The following is a 12,864-nucleotide window of genomic DNA, read 5'->3' on the forward strand; positions in this document are numbered from 1 at the left end:
AGCCTACATCAACTTCTTAGCATTGTAAAACTTTTGATAAAAATGAACACATTTTCAAATGTTTATGATTTGTCATATCCGAGCCCTTGTTCAACTCTATCGCCTTGCGAAGTGCACTGAGCAGGCGCTCTCACATAGTCAAAGGAGTCAGAGTATAGATCCAGACTAGGTGGAGACTACAGACTATAGCAGGACTTGCTATCTAGTCCTTTCTCCACACGGTCAGGGTCAGCAGACCACAATGATCAGCCCTTTCAAGCACATCTTGGAGCTCAAACAAATCGTAATATCCCTCTGGCACGTTGTTCACAGTCACCACCTCATCTCCTTGCAAACACCATACCATAGGTTACCATAGGTTCTAATAGGTTAGTTCGGCTTATGAGTCTAAATCCAAAGCAGGTGTCTGTATCTGATTTGTACAGGGTCACCTTCAGATGCTTGTACTGATTGCTGCTCATAGTGACGTCCACAGAGTCAAGACCCAAGGACATGGAGTGTGGGTCAAGCTGGGTTCTCTGCTGAGGTTGGAGCTGGGCTAGGGGCTGTGCAGGGGGGCAAGCTGCTGTGGCTAGGGGTTGAGTAGTGGGCCAGGCATTGGGTTTAGAAGGTATCTTCTCCACCTCTTCCTGACAGATTTTCTCCAGTCTCTCCTTCAACTCAGACACACTCCTTGTCACATCCTTGAACCATAGACGTGGGCAACAGGAGGGGCTATGTACACCCTTAGAGTCCAGCTGGGCAATGAGAGACTGGACAATCTGGAGGAAGTGGATGTGATCCTCTGTGTGTGAGAGCTGCTCCAGCTCAGCGCCTCTGCTCCCCAGCTCAGCAACCTCCTGTTTCAGTCGCTCCTGGAGTCCTTCAGACCCACTCACTGCTGCCCTCTCCTGGGGTCTGTTCAGCTCCTTCACCTCAGAGCACCTTCTCTCAATGGAGTGGATCATCTCAGTAAAGATCCTCTCACTGTTCTCCACTGCTTCATCTGTAAAGGGTGTTATGTGGAACACACACAGTTTAATATCTCGCAGCTCCCTTTCCCTCTCCTGGATCATCTGCTGGTACGTTGTCTGTCTCAGATCCAGCAGCTTCTGTTTCTCAGTCCTTTCTGATGCAGCTGAGACTGTCTCATGGCCTTTATGTTCATCCATCAGACACAGCAGACAGATACAGTGCTGATCGGAATGGCAGTAAATCTCCAGCAGCTTGTCATGACGAGAGCAGATCCTCTCCTGTAGTTGTGTGGAGGCTTTGACCAGCCTGTGCTTCTTAAAAGAAGGAAATTCATAGTGAGGCTGGAGGTGTCTTGAAATAAGACACTTGACACTTGAAATAACAATTAAATAGTAGCTTTGCTTAACCTAGCCATAGTTCAAAATGACAGTAACAGGGTAAGAGGCACTTGAAATAACTCAATTAAATAGTAGCTTTGCTTAACCTAGCCATAGTTCAAAATGACAGTAACAGGGTAATAGGCACTTGAAATAACTCAATTAAATAGTAGCTTTGCTTAACCTAGCCATAGTTCAAAATGACAGTAACAGGGTAAGAGGCACTTGAAATAACTCAATTAAATAGTAGCTTTGCTTAACCTAGCCATAGTTCAAAATGACAGTAACAGGGTAATAGGCACTTGAAATAACTCAATTAAATAGTAGCTTTGCTTAACCTAGCCATAGTTCAAAATGACAGTAACAGGGTAAGAGGCACTTGAAATAACTCAATTAAATAGTAGCTTTGCTTAACCTAGCCATAGTTCAAAATGACAGTAACAGGGTAATAGGCACTTGAAATAACTCAATTAAATAGTAGCTTTGCTTAACCTAGCCATAGTTCAAAATGACAGTAACAGGGTAAGAGGCACTTGAAATAACTCAATTAAATAGTAGCTTTGCTTAACCTAGCCATAGTTCAAAATGACAGTAACAGGGTAATAGGCACTTGAAATAACTCAATTAAATAGTAGCTTTGCTTAACCTAGCCATAGCTCAAAATAACAGTAAAAGGATAAGAGGCCAGACACACCAAACAGGACTTAAAAGCTTTACATTTTCTACCAGTGGTAATTTGCAGTCATTTGAAGTGATTGTGTTATTGTAGCTGTGTTGTTGAATAGCTCCTCTGAATGACAGTGTCCTAATGAGTGAGCACATTTTCTATGCCAGGTGAAATTGCGCCTCATCAGCTTATTGTTATGGATGTATCAAAATGAATAGAAAACAGATTAAACTTCTTCAGTATAGGGGGCAGTTTTGGGGGCAGTTTTTGAGGTCATTGTAGAAACCTGATTTATTAGGGCCCATATTCCAGTTCCTATGGCTTCCACTAGATGTCAACAGTCTTTAGAAATTGTTTGATGTTTTTCTTTTGAGAAATTAAGAAGTAGTCCTGTTCTTTATATGTGTCACTCAGAAGGTTGGATTGTGCAGTCAGATGGAACTGAGTAAATCGTATTTTGGTGCTCTTGAACAAGAGTGCGCTCCATGTTGTTTTTCTTCGGTTTTGGAAACTGTTTATCCCGTCTTAAATTTGATTGATTATTTGCATTTTAGGGTACCTGAGGTTGGATTAAAAATGCTGATTGAAATTTTTGGACCAAGTTTACAGGTAATTTATTAGACATTTTGTAGTCATTTTGGGCGAGTTGGAACCATTGTATATCTGAATCAAACGCGCCACATAAATGGAAATTTTGGGGATATAAATAAGGAATTTATCAAACAAAACGACCACTCATTGTGTCACTGAGACATTTGGGATTGCAAAAAGATGAAGATCTTCAAAGGTAAGGCATTTATTATATTGTTATTTCTGACTTTTGTGTTGCACCAGCCTAGTTGAAAAAGGATTTTCATGTTTTTGTATGCGAGGCGCTGTCCTCAGATAATCGCATGATGTGCTTTCGCCGTAAAGCTTTTTTGAAATCTGATACGGCGGCTGGATTAACAAGAAGTTAAGCTTTATTTTGATGTATTACACTTATATTTTTGTGAATGTTGAATATTTATATATTTCTGTAGTTTGAATTTGGTGCTCTGCAATTTCTCCGATGTTGTCAAATCTATCCCGCTAACGGGATTGGCGCTTTAAGGGATCCCTAAGAGGTTTTAAACAAATGCAAATGCAGCTACTTTACTGTTATTCTGGCTGCACTTTTTGATATGACTGTAAATTAGCCGTAGTTGGCTAGCTAGCAAGCAAGGGATAAGAACGTTGCCAGCCATTTAAATCAAACGACTGGGTCGCGTCCATAGATAAAGAACAAAAAGACTGAACGACTGGGTCGCATCTCTAGCAACCCTAGATTTGTGTCGGGACTACATCTTGTGGAAATATGAAATAGTAGGCCTATGAATAGATTCATAAAAATATGTATGGTTTGCCGACCTGTGCCAATATATCCTCCAAACACCGGCTTTGAGGGCATTATCCCTTAAATACAACATACCCCTGGGGTGCCTTGTTGCTATTATAAACTGGTTACCACTGTAATTAGAACAATAAAAAGTATACCACAGCTTTCAGCCATTCAGCATTCAGGGATCAAACCAGGTTTATACATTTTAAATCCCCTTTGCGCATGTGCATAACTATAGATACATCTGACAGGAGAGTTTGAGTGATGAAAGTTGGACTGAGGATCTCGAAATATCTGAACAAGAAACACTTGGATGAACATAAAAAAAACAAATGTCGGTCTATTTTCTGGCAATTGTGCTGTTATTATGTGCCAGATGGTAAGACTACAACCCATTTGCAACATTCATTTATCATGTCAATAGGCATAGGCTACAGACTCAAATCTGGGTTTATGATTGTAATTACATTTTACCATAGTTTGCTTAGCTAAAGGCAGGTAGCCTATAGCCCCTAATGGGCCTACAATAGCCTGCTGCAATAGGCTACTGAGGATGGGGTCATAATTTAAATCACTGAATTAAATATGAACTATCAGGAGTCAAAGTAAGACCCAAGTGCAGACTGTGTGAAGTAACAATGTTTATTGTAACCACAGGGCAGGCAAACAACAGGTCAAGGCAGGCAGGGGTCGATAATCCAGAGCAGAGGCCAAGGTACAGGACGGCAGGCAGGCTCAGGTCAGGCAGAGGTTGGTAATCCAGAAGTGGAGCAACGGTACAGGATGGCAGGCAGGCTCAGAGACAAGCAGTGGTCAGGCGGGCGGGTACAGGGTCAGGACAGGGAAAGGTCAAAAACCAGGAGGTCGAGAAAAGCGAGACTAGGGGAAACCGCTGGTAGGCTTGAACAAACAAGACGAACTGGCAACAGACAGACAGAAAACACAGGTATAAATACACAGGGGATAATGGGGATAATGGGCGACACAAGCACAAGGACAGGCACAATTTGGCATACACATTAATAGGTTACCTGATGGCCAACAGAGATAAATGTATAATTTTCCACATTTAGCCTAATGTCAGTTTCATTGAGGACATTTCCCCATAAAAAGAACCATGCAGAAGGAGTTCCATTACTTCCATTCAGGCAGCCCTGGAGACCCAAGAACTGAGCATACATAAAGCACTTCGCGGGATGCCGTTTTCTTTCAGCAGTAAATATTAGAATGCAGTTTATACCACCTCCAAGTGAATTTATGTAATGTGCTCTAGTGCGCCCAAAGTCATTTTCCAGGGATTTGTATCCGTTCTTTCTTGATGTGCATCAGTTCTAGCATATTATTATGTTTTTTGGAAAAAGGGGTTGGAAATAGGTGTCTCCATAATGACAATCTAAATGGCCTACATACAACTGGTAAAAAGTTGTCACAACGTGCACACGTGCTGCTCTCTCGCCTCTCGTTCACGTGACTCAGCCAATAACTGTAGTGCTCTCTCAACACACATACACGGAGATGGGGGATATGCCATTGCAGATTAGGAGACAGCAGCTGGCAATTAATTATTGGGTCAATTTACAGGGACATGGGGTGTATCATCCTGCAAAAGGGATTTTACAGGCATGCTGGGAACATGAGCGAAGACAGAACACAATCTTTGGGTGGGTGGGTGTACTGTCCTTCTCTCAGCACATATCAAAGCTACAGGCTGAAGTTAAATCTAGACTTGGTTTCCTTTATCGAAATCGCTCCTATTTCACCCCAGCTGCCAAACTAACCCTGATTCAGATGACCATCTTACCCATGCTAGATTACGGAGACATAATTTATAGATCGGCAGGTAAGGGTGCTCTCGAGCGGCTAGACGTTCTTTACCATTCGGATTTGCCACCAATGCTCCTTATAGGACACATCACTGCACTCTATACCCCTATGTAAACGGGTCATCTCTGTATACCCATCGCAAGATCCACTGGTTGATGCTTATTTATAAAACCCTCTTAGGCCTCACTCCCCCTATCTGAGATATCTACTGCAGCCCTCATCCTCCACATACAACACCCATTCTGCCAGTCACAGTCTGTTAAAGGTCCCCAAAGCGCACACATCCCTGGGTCGCTCCTCTTTTCAGTTTTGCTGCAGCTAGCGACTGGAATGAACTGCAACAAACACTCAAACTGGACAGTTTTATCTCAATCTCTTCATTCAAAGACTCAATCATGGACACTCTTACTGACAGTTGTGGCTGCTTTGTGTGATGTATTGTTGTCTCTACCTTCTTGACCTTTGTGCTGTTGACTGTGCCCAATAATGTTTGTACCATGTTTTGTGCTGCTACCATGTTGTGTTGCTACCATGTTGTTATGTTGTGTTGCTACCATGCTGTGTTGTCATGTGTTGCTGCCTTGCTATGTTGTTGTCTTAGGTATCCCTTTATTTAGTGTTGTGTTGTCTCTCTTGTTCTGATGTGTGTTTTATCCTATATTTATATTGTATATTTGTTTTTTAATCCCAGGTCCCAATCCCCGCAGGAGGCCTTTTGCGTTTTGGTAGGCTGTCATTGTAAATAATCATTTGTTCTTAACTGACTTGCCTAGTTAAATAAAGGTTAAATTAAAAATGAAAAAAATAGCAAGGGAAGGCAGGGTAGCCTAGTGGTTAGAGCGTTGGACTAGTAACCGGAAGGTTGCGAGTTCAAACCCCCGAGCTGACAAGGTACAAATCTGTCGTTCTGCCCCTGAACAGGCAGTTAACCCACTGTTCCCAGGCCGTCATTGAAAATAAGAATTTGTTCTTAACTGACTTGCCTGGTTAAATAAAGGTAAAATAAAAAAAATAAATAAAATAAAAAATTTACTTCAAGTACAGAGGAAAGTCATGGAGAGGACGACGGCAGGAAGGGACAGAAGAGATGAGGCTATTTTTACAAGATTAAGGGTGGGACACAGCCAGTCCTTAAATGTGATAGGAAAGCATCCAAAAGGAAAGTGTTATTATTGCCAGGAAACAGAGACCATGGAGCATGTATTGCTACAGTGTGGGCAGTATCAAAGGGAAAGAGAGAGGCTGGGATCTGGTATGAGGGAGGAGGGGATAGAGGAAATTCGTTTAAAGAGTATATTGAGTAGAACGTCATTGGATATAGTCTCAAATATTTTGTTCTATTTTTTAAGCGCAATGGAGCTGGCAGGTAGGATTTAGTTTCTCCCTGTCTCTGGCCCTCACCCAGTACAGTAGGTGGCGGTAATGCACCATAACGTTGTATTCCAACCGTCGATAAACCCCACCGAAGAAGAAAACACACACACACACACACACACACACACACACACACACACACACACACACACACACACACACACACACACACACACACACACACACACACACACACACACACAGACACAGACACAGACACAGACAGACACACACACACATAGACACACACACACACTCTAACCAATAGTGCAGAGGATTTTTTAAAGTATGTGTGTGTGTAGGTAAGTAAAGAAATAAAACAACAGTAAAAATACATTTGAAAATAAGAGTAGCAAGGCTATATACAGACACCGGTTAGTCAGGCTTATTGAGGTAGTATGTACATGTGGGTATGGTTAAAGTGACTATGCATATAATGATGAACAGAGAGTAGCAGTAGCATAAAAATATACATTTTCATACATCTTTATGTGCACTAACCCATAATTAACTTGTGGTTCAACACCTGAGGAAGTAGAAACTCAAAACACTAACTAGATCGCCAACTCTAAATAATACACACTGCTGGTTTGGGTCGGGACAATACCAGTATTGCGATACTCGTTAGTATCATGGCAAGGAAACAAAACATGAAGCAGATTGAACTTCTTTAGGAAAAAAGCCCTAATGTTGGAAACAAACATCATTGTTGTCATTCAGAGTCAAATCTATTGTCCCAGTAACTACTGCTGGTAGTAGCTAAGTATTCATCCAACAGTAAATTGAAGTTCCAAAAGGTGAAGAAAAAAAAAAAAGTTCTTAAAAAACTTTGTAGTTGTAGGGTACGACCCATGAGACCTACTGTATCCCATCGCAATGGCCGGTGCACTTTTAGTGTGATCGCCACTCCATATCTCAAAGCCATAGCAAATATATTGGTTGTAAAACAGTTGCAATAATTTTCTTGTTAAACCTTTATTTTGACAGGGAAGACATATTAGGACCTAGGTCGCTTTTCAAAATGCACCCTGTATAATAAATAAAATCAAATGTATTTATATAGCCCTTCATACATCAGCTGATATCTCAAAGTGCTGTACAGAAACCCAGCCTAAAACCCCAAACAGCAAGCAAGGCAGGTGTAGAAGCATGGTGGCTAGGAAAAACTTCCTAAAAAGGCCAAAACCTAGGAAGAAACCTAGAGAGGAACCAGGCTATGAGGGGTGGCCAGTCCTCTTCTGGCTGTGCCAGGTGGAAATTATAACAGAACATGGCCAAGATGTTCAAATGTTCATAAATGACCAGCATGGTCAAATAATAATAATCACAGTAGTTGTCGAGGGTGCACCAAGTCAGCACCTCAGGAGTAAATGTCAGTTGGCTTTTCATAGCCGGTCATTAAGAGTATCTCTACCACTCCTGCTGTCTCTAGAGAGTTGAAAACAGCAGGTCTGGGACAGGTAGCACGTCCGGTGAACAGGTCAGGATTCCATAGCCGCAGGCAGAACAGTTGAAACTGGAGCAGCAGCACGGCCAGGTCCTCATGCCAGGTAGTCCTGAGGCATGGTCCTAGGGCTCAGGTCCTCCGAGAGAGAGAAAGAAAGAGAGAAAGAGAGAATTAGAGAGAGCATACTTAAATTCACACAGGACACCGGATAAAATAGGAGAAGTACTCCAGATAGAACAAACGGACCCTAGCCCCCCGACACATAAACTACTGCAGCATAAATACTAGAGGCTGAGACAGGAGGGGTCAGGAGACACTGTGACCCCATCCGGTAATGCCAAACAGGAAGGATATACCCCACCCACTTTGCCAAAGCACAGCCCCCACACCACTAGAGGGATATCTTCAACCACCAACTTACCATCCTGAGACAAGGCCGAGTATAGCCCACAAAGATCTCCGCCACGGCACAACCCAAGGGGGGGGGGCGCCAACCCAGACAGGAAGATCACATCAAGTGACTCAGCCCACTCAAGTGACGCACCCCTCCTAGGGACGGCATGGAAGAGCACCAGTAAGCCAGTAACTCAGCCCCTGTAATAGGGTTAGAGGCAGAGAATCCCAGTGGAAAGAGGGGAACCGGCCAGGCAGAGACAGCAAGGGTGGTTCGTTGCTCCAAAGCCTTTCCGTTCACCTTCATACTCCTGGGCCAGACTACACTCAATCATATGACCCACTGAAGAGATGAGTCTTCAGTAAAGACTTAAAGGTTGAGACCGAGTCTGCGTCTCACATATGGGTAGGCAGACCATTCCATAAAAATTGAGCTTTATAGGAGAAAGCCCTGCCTCCAGCTGTTTGCTTAGAAATTCTAGGGACAATTAGGAGGCCTGCGTCTTGTGACCGTAGCGTACGTGTAGGTATGTATGGCAGGACCAAATCAGAGAGATAGGTAGGAGCAAGCTCATGTAATGCTTTGTAGGTTAGTAGTAAAACCTTGAAATCAGCCTCTATGTTTTGTTCGAGTTTAAAAGTAGAAAGTTTGCAGCCATTCACTTCCTTATGTCTGAAACACAGACTTCTAGCGAGGGCAATTTTGGGGCTTCACCATGTTTCATTGAAATGTATAGCTGTGTGTCATCCGCATAACAGTGAAAGTTAACATGTTTTCGAATTACATCCCCAAGAGAGTAAAATATATAGTGAAAACAATAGTGGTCCTAAAACTGAACCTTGAGGAACCCCTGAAATGTACAGTTGATTTATCAGAGGACAAACCATTCACAGAGACAAGCTGATATCTGTCCGACAGATAAGATCTAAACCAGGCCAGAACTTGTCCGTGTAGACCAATTTGGGTTTCCAAGCTCTGCAAAAGAATGTGGTGATTGATGGTATCAAAAGCAGCACTAAGGTCTAGGAGCACGAGGACAGATGCAGAGCCTCGGTCTGATGCCATTAAAAGGTAATTTACCACCTTCACAAGTGCAGTCTCAGTGCTATGATGGGTTCTAAAACCCAACTGAAGCGTTTCGTATACATTGTTTGTCTTCAGGAAGGCAGTGAGTTGCTGCGCAACAGCCTTTTCAAAAATTTTTGAGAGGAATGGAAGATTCGATAAAGGCCGATAGTTTTTTTATTTTCTGGGTCAAGGTTTGGCTTTTTCAAGAGGCTTTATTACTGCCACTTTTAGTGAGTTTGGTACACATCCGGTGGATAGAGAGCCGTTTATTATGTTCAACATAGGAGGGCCAAGCACAGGAAGCAGCTCTTTCCGTAGTTTAGTTGGAATAGGGTCCAGTATGCAGCTTGAAGGTTTAGAGGCCATGATCATTTTCATCATTGTGTCAAGAAATATGGTACTATAACACTTGAGTGTCTCCCTTCATCCTAGGTCCTGGCAGAGTTGTGCAGACTCAGGACAACTGAGCTTTGAATGAATACGCAGATTTAAAGATGAGTCCGTAATTTGCTTTCTAATAATCATGATCTTTTCCTCAAAGAAGTTCATGAATTTATTACTGCTGAAGTGAAAGCCATCCTCACTTGGGGAATGCTGCTTTTTAGTTAGCTTTGCGACAGTATCAGAAAGAAATTTCGGATTCTTCTTATTTTCCTCAATTAAGTTGGAAAAATAGGATGATCGAGCAGCAATGAGGGCTCTTCGATACTGCACGGTACTGCTGCCAACACACTGACTCAACTCCAGCCACTTTAATAATGGGAATTGATGGGAATTGATGTAAAATATATCACTAGCCACTTTAAACAATGCTACTTAATATATTGTTTACATACCCTACATTATTTATCTCATATGTATACGTATATACTGTACTCTATATCATCTACTGCATCTTTATGTAATACATGTATCACTAGCCACTTTAAACTATGCCACTTTGTTTACATACTAATCTCATATGTATATACTGTACTCGATACCATCTACTGCATCTTGCCTATGCCGCTCTGTACCATCACTCATTCATATATCTTTATTTACATATTCTTTATCCCTTTACACTTGTGTGTATAAGGTAGTAGTTTTTGGAATTGTTAGCTAGATTACTCGTCGGTTATTACTGCATTGTCGGAACTAGAAGCACAAGCATTTCGCTACACTCGCATTAACATCTGCTAACCATGTGTATGTGACAAATAAAATTTGATTTGATTTGATTTGATTTCGAAGGTAGTCGGAAGACTTCCAGTTTGGTGTGGCGCCATTTCCGTTCCAATTTTCTGGAAGCTTGCTTCAGAGCTCGGGTATTTTCTGTGTACCAGGGAGCTAGTTTCTTTTGAGAAATGTTTTTAGTTTTTAGGGGTGCAACTGCATCTAGGGTATTGCACAAGGTTAAATTGAGTTCCTCAGTTAGGTGGTTAACTGATTTTTGTCCTCTGACGTTCTTGGGTAGGCAGAAGGAGTCTGGAAGGGCATCAAGGAATCTTTGGGTTGTCTGTGAATGTATAGCACGACTTTTGATGCTCCTTGGTTGGGGTCTGAGCAGATTATTTGTTGCAATTGCAGACGTAATAAAATGGTGGTCCGATAGTCCAGGATTATGAGGAAAAACATTAAGATCCACAACATTTATTCCATGGGACAAAACTAGGTCCAGAGTATGACTGTGACAGTGAGTAGGGCCAGAGACATGTTGGACAAAACCCACTGAGTCGATTATGGCTCTGAAAGCCTTTTGGAGTGGGTTTGTGGACTTTTCCATGTGAATATTAAAGTCACCAAAATTTTGAATATTATCTGCTATGACTACAAGGTCCAATAGGAATTCAGGGAACTCAATGAGGAATGCTGTATATGGCCCAGGAGGCCTGTAAACAGTAGCTATAAAAAATGATTGAGTAGGCTGCATAGATTTCATGACTAGAAGCTCAAAAGATGAAAACGTCTTTTTTTTTTGTAAAATTAAATTTGCTATCGTAAATGTTCGCAACAGCTCCACCTTTGCGGGATGCACGGGGGATATGGTCACTAGTGTAACCAGGAGGTGAGGCCTCATTTAACACAGTAAATACATCAGGCTTAAGCCATGTTTCAGTCAGGCCAATCACATCAAGATTATGATCAGTGATTAGTTAATTGACTATAACTGCCTTTTTAGTAAGGGATTCAACATTAATAAGTAGCCCTATTTCGAGATGTGAGGTATCATGATCTCTTTCAATAATGGCAGGAATGGAGGAGGTCTTTATCCTATTGAGATTGCTAAGGCGAACACCGCCATGTTTAGTTTTGCCCAACCTAGGTCGAGGCACAGACACGGTCTCAATGGGGATAGCTGAGCTGACTACACTGACTGTGCTAGCTGGCAGGCCTGCACCCTATTTAATTGTGGAGCTATTGTAACAAAGACACTTTGTCAAGAAGCAGCTGAACCGTTTAATAAAACAACAAACATGGACCAAAACAACATAACAGTAACATCTTTGCATAAACACAGAATCATTACTGACTGGGGAAGGAACCTATCTGGAGTGCCAGATATAGAGAAGGTAATAAGTGAGGTAATGGAGTCCAGGTGTGCCTCATGATGATGTGCAGGTGCACATAATGATAGATGCCAAGTGTGTGTAATGATGAATCCCTGGCGAACGCCGGAGGGGAGGAGTGGGAGTAGATGTGACAAATATAAAATGCACATTAAACACAATATATATACTGACCAAAAATATAAACACAACATGCAACTATTTCTTATAAGGAAATCAGCCTATTGAAATAAATTCTTCAGGCCCTAATCTATGGATTTCACGACTGGGCAGGGGTGCAACTAGGGCATAGGCCCACCCACTTGGGAGCCAGGCCCAGACATTCAGAATTCGTTTTTCCCCACAAAAGTGCATTATTCATACAGAAATAGTCCTCAGTTTCATCAGCTATCCGGGTGGCTGGTTTCAGACGCTCCCGCTGGTGAAGAAGCCCGGATGTGGAGGTCCTAGGCTAGTGGGGTTACACATGGTCTGCGGTTGAGAGGCCGGTTGGACATACTGCTAAAATTCTCTAAAAATCACATTGAAGGTGGCTAATGGTAGAGAAATTAACATTAAATTATCTGGCAACAGGTCTAGTGGACATTACTGCAGTCAGCATGCCAATTTCATACGCCCTCAAAACTTGAGACATCTGTGGCATTACATTGTGACAAAACTGCACATTTTAGAGTGGCCTTTTGTCTCCAGCACAAGGTGCACCTGTGTAATGATCATGCTGTTTAATCAGAAATATGAAGAAAAAAAATTGCATATAATGATGAATGTGTTTTGATGATTTTCTACTATAACATTATTTTTAAGTTGTGAGTGGTGAAACACGAGTCATTATCTGTTCTTTTGATGTTAT

The 12,864-nt window shown here is 42.1% G+C and overlaps 1 protein-coding gene across 1 annotated transcript; it reads right to left on the reverse strand.

Moving 5' to 3' along the window:
- Positions 1 to 320: 320 nt before the first annotated feature.
- LOC139419184 (tripartite motif-containing protein 29-like) lies at positions 321 to 1,446 on the reverse strand. Its single transcript, XM_071169180.1, has 2 exons — positions 1,439 to 1,446; positions 321 to 1,305 (listed from the first exon to the last, which is right to left on the reverse strand). Exons 1-2 carry the CDS (start codon positions 1,444 to 1,446, stop codon positions 321 to 323), a joined length of 993 nt encoding a protein of 330 aa, XP_071025281.1.
- Between the last annotated feature and the right edge of the window lie 11,418 nt (positions 1,447 to 12,864).

The sequence above is a fragment of the Oncorhynchus clarkii genome, chromosome 10 (assembly GCF_045791955.1).
Source record: "Oncorhynchus clarkii lewisi isolate Uvic-CL-2024 chromosome 10, UVic_Ocla_1.0, whole genome shotgun sequence".
Taxonomy (NCBI): domain Eukaryota; kingdom Metazoa; phylum Chordata; class Actinopteri; order Salmoniformes; family Salmonidae; genus Oncorhynchus; species Oncorhynchus clarkii.